This window comes from Sinocyclocheilus grahami, unplaced genomic scaffold (assembly GCF_001515645.1).
Source record: "Sinocyclocheilus grahami isolate Dianchi unplaced genomic scaffold, SAMN03320097.WGS_v1.1 scaffold419.1, whole genome shotgun sequence".
In the NCBI taxonomy this organism is placed as follows: domain Eukaryota; kingdom Metazoa; phylum Chordata; class Actinopteri; order Cypriniformes; family Cyprinidae; genus Sinocyclocheilus; species Sinocyclocheilus grahami.
This window is the reverse complement of record NW_015505598.1, coordinates 1,222,422-1,230,789: the sequence shown is the minus strand read 5'-3', so window position 1 is coordinate 1,230,789 and position 8,368 is coordinate 1,222,422. Positions and strand designations below refer to the sequence as shown.

General features: G+C 36.4%; 1 protein-coding gene across 2 annotated transcripts; it reads right to left on the bottom strand.

Moving 5' to 3' along the window:
- Positions 1-3,264: 3,264 nt before the first annotated feature.
- On the bottom strand, positions 3,265-7,991 carry LOC107551293 (cerebellin-1-like). Of its 2 annotated transcripts, none has more exons than XM_016232845.1 (5): positions 7,942-7,991; positions 5,481-5,628; positions 4,723-4,902; positions 4,493-4,624; positions 3,265-3,713 (listed from the first exon to the last, which is right to left on the bottom strand). In XM_016232845.1, exons 2-5 carry the CDS (start codon positions 5,578-5,580, stop codon positions 3,409-3,411), a joined length of 717 nt encoding a protein of 238 aa, XP_016088331.1. In that variant the 5' UTR covers positions 5,581-5,628; positions 7,942-7,991; the 3' UTR covers positions 3,265-3,408. The 2 variants fall into 2 exon arrangements, with proteins under 2 accessions (XP_016088331.1, XP_016088332.1); XM_016232846.1 differs by having other exon boundaries at positions 5,481-5,611; positions 7,942-7,989.
- Positions 7,992-8,368: the final 377 nt, after the last annotated feature.

The following is an 8,368-nucleotide window of genomic DNA, read 5'->3' as shown; positions in this document are numbered from 1 at the left end:
GCTGTGTGAAGGCATAAGCAGAGGGCTTTGAGTTTAGACAGGGACATAAATGGACAGATGGACTGTATAGATTATAGATGAATCATCACACATCAGAGACACAGAGCACGGTCTGTCAGCGGTACGGTATATAAGGTATTTCAATGCAGAAGTACTGGCAGAAGGGAAATAAGAGAGAGCTGAGGACTGCTGAAGCAACATGATTTACTGACACTTAGGACGCAAACGCTAACAAGGCCTTCTATGTACAAAATACTCCCCAGTGTGTGTTCAATACTACGTTATCTAATGCTGGAAGCATGCAATGCTACTATATTTAAGTCACACTTTATTTTAAGGTCCAATTCCCAATATTAAGTAACTTTTAACTATGACTTCAGCCGTACGAAACTTCCAATTTGCTGCGTATTAGTAGTTAGTAAGGTTGTTGTTAAGTTTAGATGTGGAGTATATGATTAAGAGATCTTGGTATTGGTACTTGGTACTTAAAATGTTATTTAACTGAGGGATTAATTTCATCGACCATTAAGAGCAGAATTCTCCAAATACCACACCACTGCATCAGCAGAGAGAAAGAGGAAGGCTGTGTGAAGGCATAAGCAGAGGGCTCTGAGTTTAGACAGGGACATAAATGGACAGATGGACTGTATAGATTATAGATGAATCATCACACATCAGAGACACAGAGCACGGTCTGTCAGCGGTACGGTATATAAGGTATTTCAATGCAGAAGCACTGGCAGAAGGGAAATAAGAGAGAGCTGAGGACTGCTGAAGCAACATGATTTACTGACACTTAGGACGCAAACGCTAACAAGGCCTTCTATGTACAAAATACTCCCCAGTGTGTGTTCAATACTACGTTATCTAATGCTGGAAGCATGCAATGCTACTATATTTAAGTCACTGAGCATATGACACTCAATGACAGTTGTCATAAACATGCATAAAACCTCCTTCATATTCATGACGTGTGTCATGTCATGATTATGAAGGTGTCATGTCAGTCTTATGCACACCCCTTCAAGTAAAGTGTTACCTGATGTTATATTATGATCACAGTAAAACTCATGAAAACTTTCCAAATGACCTTTATGCATACAGATATTATTATTACTGTATATCCTATATTCTAAACCTAGACTTTAATTCGTAAATATAAAAATCCAACATAAAATTATTCTGTTTAAAACAATATTAGTTAAAAGAAATAGTCATAAACTGTTTTCATTGTATTATATGAAAGTGATTTCTCTAAGTTTTTTTTCTCACAACATGAGTGCACATATATGCATGTATTTATTAATGTATTGTTAGGCAGGGACAACACTTCTTTCTTACATGACAACCCACCTCAAGTGACAATCGAAGTTGTTAGTGATACACAGTACTTACGTATATAAAGTACTTACTTTCAAACTAGTAACAATAAAATAATAATAAACAAATCAATTAAAGCTGTCTCCTTTCACTTCTGGGTTATGATTTGATTTGTGATGACAAAACTGGATTCAGTTCAAGTGTCAAGCTTGTTGATGCTGATAAATCGATTGAAAATAGATAGATAGTATTATACGGTGGCTGAGAAGTGCAGAACAAATCACAATTCTGAAAACAAAAACAAATTACAAACGCAAATGCAAGTCTAAAAAACAATGTAACAATTCAGAAAGCACAACAACAATTCAGAAAACATTATAACAATTCAGAAAACACAATGACAAATTCGAAAACAAAACAACAAGTCAGAAAACACAACGACAAATCAGACAAACCGGAAGAGGTGGGTATAGTTTGAGACAGCGCCATTGGTTTGGGATTACTCTCCGCTGACTGGACGAGACATCTGTCAATCAACGTATACAGAGAAGAACCAGCCGAAGAACAGCAGAGTCCTGGTAGAAAGTTCAGAGATGGTATTAAAGTAGCTCAGTTTAAATGTATTGTATGAATTGCTCTTACTCTGGAATAAAAAATACGGGGTATCTATTTATATTTAGTTAAAAGTGGCTGTAATACATCAGCTCCAGTGCTGCAGATGGATAAATGTGCGTCACCAACTTTTTGGCGCGATCGACCCGGGTTCGATCCCGCCTTTTGCCGAACTTTTTTTTCCTCCCTTTTCAAATCTCATATTAGTAATGGATTCTATTTACACTAAGTGCAAATACCTATTTACACTGTTAAAATAGCAGGATTTCTACTATCAAGTATACTACTTGTTGCAAATAGAACCCGGGTCAATCGCGCCAAAAAGTTAGTGACGCACACTTATCCATCTGCGCCACAGGAGCTGATGATATACAGCCACTTTTAACTAAATATAAATAGATACCCCGTATTTTTTATTCCAGAGTAAGAGCAATTCATACAATACATTTAAACTGAGTTACTTTAATACCATCTCTGAACTTTCTACCACGACTCTGCTGTTCTTCGGCTGGTTCTTCTCTGTATACGTTGATTGACAGATGTCTCGTCCAGTCAGCGGAGAGTAATCCCAAACCAATGGCGCTGTCTCAAACTATACCCACCTCTTCCGGTTTGTCTGATTTGTCGTTGTGTTTTCTGACTTGTTAATTTGTTTTCGGATTTGTCATTGTGTTTTCTGACTTGTTATAATGTTTTCTGAATTGTTTTTGTGTTTTCTGAATTGTTATTTTGTTTTTTAGACATGCATTTGCGTTTGTAATTTGTTATTTTGTTTTCAGAATTGTGATTTGTTCTGCACTTCTCAGCCACCGTAGTATTACTTGCATTAACGTTTTTGCAGAAAGTAGATACTGCTTTGTAAAACCTTTAGAGCGAGAGTGAGAGAGAGTATATGCTGCATTGCTGTCATTTGGAGTAACACTTTACTTAAAGCTTTTATGTATAATGCATTATAAAAGTAGTTTTAATACATTAAGTATGCCTTGTAATGTACCTTTTAATGCATGCATAATTGTAACCACAATTAATACATTATAACACTTATCAACTCATTGTTACACTATGCATTTTAAATTCGGTTATAATTCTTTACGACAAGATATCATGTATTACAACGCACATTATGAGTAATGCAATAGCCTTTAATAACCCTTTATAATGCATTATGCATAAAGGCTTTAAGTAAAGTGTTACCACATTTAGTTATCATTTTATAAATAAATATGGTTTTATATTTTTATTCAGTATATATATAAAAAGCTAGCATATAAAAAGATGATGTCAACAAACTAGAAGGAATAAGCACCACAGAAAACTATTAAAGTTACCTTTATTCATAAAGCCATATACTGTTTTTTGCTAGGATTCATTGTCATTTTTATGGCAATTTTATATGAAGACTCATACATGGACATCTTTTCATGGTTTTAATCTCTGATGAAGATTGCTGTGTATGTATGTACAGTTATTTCACTCTTATTGCTCAGAGAAGGGATAGACCAGGTATCCGCTGAACATGTTTTGGCCCTGGGTGTCTCCACACAGCTGTCTGCCTGACATCAGCTCAACATACACCTGACAGCCGCGTCTGAGCTGCAGAAGAACCGTCTGAGTGCTGCTGTCCTCCGAATCCTCACGGTTATCTTCCCAGGACGAGGCCACCAGCTGGCCGTTCTTCATCAGCTGCACCTTCTGGTAGAGCCGCTGACCTGCGCTGCCAACGCTGGAGTACGCCGTGAAGGAGAAGGAGTAGAGGCCAGCGTGAGGAGCCGTGAACGTGCCTGTGAAGAATCAGGATCAGGTTGATGTCTCTGTTTGCTTGGCTTATTCTGTTCAAACTTACTGTGAGAAGCTGGCTCTACAAGGACGACGTGAACTGGATGCATTGCATAAATCTAAACAGGAGATTAGTTGGGCCTACACTCTTAAAATGCCCCTATTATGGATTTTTGTAAACTACCATTCATGCAGTGTGTAACACAGCTCTGAGTGAATGAAAACATCCTGCAAAGTTTTAAATCTGAAAGTGCACCGTCTATAAAGTTATTTTATCTCAAAAGAAAGAGTCATTGAAACGAGTCGTTTTTAAAACAAATCCCAAGCCGTTTTATGTTGACGTCAACATGAAACATTAGCATATTGCCCGCCCACTTGTTGGTCTGAATGAAAATGCAAATTCATTCTTTGCCACTAGGTGCCGCTTTTGGAGTGGTAAAAATAGCGTTTTCCCCGGTAACGCAGTAAACAAAGCAGCACTGCGCTCACAAACGCTGCTTTTATCCATTATTAAATGGAAATTAAATTGACCCAAAATATTGTCCCTTATGACTGGTTTTGGGCTCCAGGATCACATATTATTGTTCTCAAAATACTGTCATCAGTTTGAAAACAAAACTTTCAGATGTTTTATGCGTCATTTACATGTCTGCTCGTGTTTCATAGACTAGTGTGACCACAGCATTATAGTCTCCTGTTTTCCACTCATTTCCTGACGTTCTGGTTTTTGACTCTGCCCTAAAATATGAAGCAGCATTGGCGCAGTGTATTGTGGCCTGCTTACCCAACGCAGGATTGTAGCCATTGCCCTGATTGAGGGAGACAGACTGGTAAGAGATAGACACGTTGCTGGTAAACGGCCCAAGACATCCACTCATTGGAAGCATCGCAGCAGTGAAGGCTATTTTGCATCCAGCTACAGGAAGGGACAGAAAGCAAGGAAAATGTAACTGTTCAAGTTAAGATTTTCATATATTTTTTCCAAAATGATAAGCAAATATGAAGCAACAATACCTGTGAGCTCCTCTATTTGGCTGTTCAGATGAGACAGTCCTTCCCATAAGCCAACCATACGTATGAACGTGGCCTCCTCCAGCTCAAACAGAGGCTGTGCAATACAACAGCAGCTCTTCTGTCTCCCGAATGCACATTCACAGTCCCATCCGCCGCAGGGTAGGGACCCTGTGTAACTCACTGATGAGAGTATCAACGAAGAGATGTCAGAAAAATAATACACTACCAGTCAAAAGTTTTTGAACAGTAAGATTTTTTTTTTTTTTTAAAGAAGTCTTTTCTGCTCACCAAGCCTGCATTTATTTGATCAGAAATACTGCAAAGGTATTTTAAATTTTATTATTTAAAATAATTGCTTTCTATTTGAATATATTTTTTAAATGTAATTTATTTCTGTGATCAAATTTTCAGCATAATAAATAAATGTTTCTCGAGCAGCAAATCGGAATATTAGAATGATTCCTGAAGATCATGTGACTGGAGTAATGATGCTAAAAATTCAGCTTTGAAATCACAGGAATAAATTACATTTTAAAATATGATCAAATAGAAAACAGTTATTTTAAATAGTAAAAATATAAAACAATTTTACTGCTGTATTTTGAATCAAATAAATGCAGGCTTGGTGAGCTGAAGAGACTACTTTAAAAAAAAACATTGCAAATCTTTCTGTTCAAAAACTTTTGACTGGTAGTGTAGAAGTGAGACAAAGACCTGCAAAAGCTGTATTCATGTGAACAAATGATCAACTTCTTCACCAGCAGCTTGTTGCAGGAGGTCAAAGGCAGCGGTAGCCTCCGCTCGCGAGAAGAGACAGAGAGCCATCGCAACACACAGAGCAGTCTTCATCCTCAGCATGCAGAGTCCAGCGGCTTCTATAATTCCCCTACTGTATACGGTGACAAACTGTATTGGACATTACATGTAATTTTACGGTAGTATACCATTTTTGGAAGTGGAAAAAGACCGTATAATTTACAGTGAATAACCATAAATTGACATTCCCAGAATTCCCAGCGTTACATTTCAAATGTGATGTTTTTTGTTGAAATAACTGTTTCTTAGTTTTTTTTTCTTATCAGTTTTGTATATTAGGGTTGTGTGTTACACCTAATGTTGTTAAATGAATGTTTATTGCATTATTTCAGTTTCATGTGTGTTACCGTGATGGTGTTTAGTGTTTGTGTGAATGACGCTGTGCACCTTCTATATATGTTATTATCTAAAAGCTGCTTGTGATGGGCTTTGGTTCATCATGTGACTTTCTCATCACCTCCTGCATTTGGTGGTCATCAGTGTATTACAAAGCTACAAAACAGATTTCAGTACTTCAGTAGGTTGGTATATTAACATTATTTCAGTTAATGAAATTACGGTGTTTAACTGTACATTTAAGTTAAAACCGTAAAACCTAAAATGTTGCTACCGTATTTTTTACGGAATTTTACGGAATTTTTTTTTACAGTGTAGGTCTGTAGTATAGTGTTCCCAGACATGTTTCTGGAGGCACACTAACAGTACACACATTGGTTGTCTTTCTTATCAGAGAAGTTGTTATTATATATTATTACCAACCTCCACAACCATTGGAGAGAGCTTGACGGTCAACATGCCTGTCTTCATGATCAATTACATTTTAGCCTTAATTTCATTGAATTGCTGTCAGAGTTAGTCATTGTTTGTGCAAACCAAAGAAATGAATCGTAAACTGAATCCTACCTGTCACTAAATTGCCTGTGATTGTCAGTGAGGTACTACAACTGATCTTCCTATATGTGACCCTGGAGCACATTAAGTCACAAATTATTGATTTTTTTTTTATGCCAAAAATCATTAGGATATTAAGTAAAGATCATGTTCCGTGAAGATATTTTGTAAATGTCCTACCGTAAATATATCAAAACTTCATTTTTGATTAGTAATATGCATTGCTAAGAACTTCATTTGAACAACTTTAAAGATGATTTTCTCAATATTTCAATCCCTCAGATTCCAGATTTTCAAATAGTTGTATCTCAGCCAAATATTGTGCTATCCTAACAAAACCTACATCAATGGAAAGATTATTTATTCAGCAAATCTCAATTTCGAAAAATGTACCCTTATGACTGGTTTTGTGGTCTAGGGCACCATATATATATATATATATGAGAGGACACACAACTAATTAAAATAAATCATTCTAGAATCTGTATCTAGAATAGTACTTTTCCTGTATCTCGTGGGAAAACAAGAACACATCTCTTTTAAAATTCAACTAAAAGCCTGAATGTCTTTAAGACATGAACTTCACAAAACTTTGTTTTTCAATCCAGATTTTAGTTGCTCCTCTGAAGCTCTCATTACTGCAGTCCCCGAAACCAGTAAACATAGTTTTTGTTCCTGGTGGACCGTTTAAAAATGCTGAATGCTAGGCTCCCCCAAAACCTGCAAAAATCAGCCAATCAGATTTCGACTTTTGTCTTTGAGAAAGCGTTTCCAGTTTGAAGAATCAATGGAAATCTGTTTTGCAGAAATTTGCAGAAGCTAAAATAAAAATTACAGCTACCCTAGCTATGTGTACCGTGTTAGACTAACTGAGTTTATTTGTCAACTGTTGCTCTCTTGTTGCTCGGATTGCTTCATGTGTAAGTCGCTTTGGATAAAAGCGTCTGCTAAATGTTTAAATGTAAATGTCATCACAACCAAAAGCAGGCTAAATACATCTAAACATAAACCAGATCTATGTGAGTTATTAATATAAAACAATTACTTGCTAGAAACAAGTGAGAAACCGCATCAATGCTAGATTTTCATTAGCTGTTTACAAAACATAATTTATCTGTTTTGTATGTTGGTTTTAGGTCACACTATTCTGATAGTCCACTTTAGACATTCTATTGCGCAACTAAATGCCAGCTAACTTTCATTAGAGTATTAGTAGACTGTTAGGTTAGGGTTAGTAGAACAAGTTGACATATATTTACAAAGTTACTTGTAAAATATCCATCAAAATAAAGTGTTAGCAGAAATTAAGGAGACAGTCGCTAATACTCGAGTTACAAAGTTACCTATAGTAAGTAGAATGTCTAAAGTGGACTATTAAAATAAAGTGTTACCGAATTTTACATTTAATCAGATCAGTTTATGTAGTATACTGCAAAGCTGTGCGTTAACAAATGTAGATATACTTGAGTATTTTATCCACTTTTCTTTAATGATAGTTTTTAAAATACTCACTGTGATGAAGATAACAGATCAGGTGCAGAAGAATTGAGTCAGTTAAAGACATAAATGGAGTTGTAAGTGGAGCTTTCCGTGCAGCTTTATGCAGTGGGTGGAGTTGCTCACAGAGTGGCTCAGCCTCTGAAGCATCTGATAAGAAACAATATGAGACACCGCAATGCCTTTCATTTGTCCCACTTGTATGAATGCACGAAAAGGTTACTTTGTAACTGATACCCAGAGTAATATTTATAACCAGGATACTTTCAGCTCCTCATGGACTGCAGATAATGATATCATTCCCGCTGCTGTGTGATTTTTCACGTCATTTGTGTATTATCACTGAATGTAGCAAAATCTGAAGTCTCAATCTAGAGGTGGGAGCAGGATTCGGTTCCCGGATTCTCAGAAAAGGGTGTAGACTAGAGAAAGATCATTGTAT

Bases quoted from the DNA above. Each gene is read 5' to 3' on its own strand.
- LOC107551293 (XM_016232845.1), bottom strand. From the start codon at position 5,580: ATGCTGAGGATGAAGACTGCTCTGTGTGTTGCGATGGCTCTCTGTCTC. The intron at 4,625-4,722 runs GTATTGTTGCTT...CCCTTCCTGTAG, and splicing joins CCAAATAGAGGAGCTCACAG to CTGGATGCAAAATAGCCTTC. The intron at 3,714-4,492 runs GTAAGCAGGCCA...GATTCTTCACAG, and splicing joins TGGCTACAATCCTGCGTTGG to GCACGTTCACGGCTCCTCAC.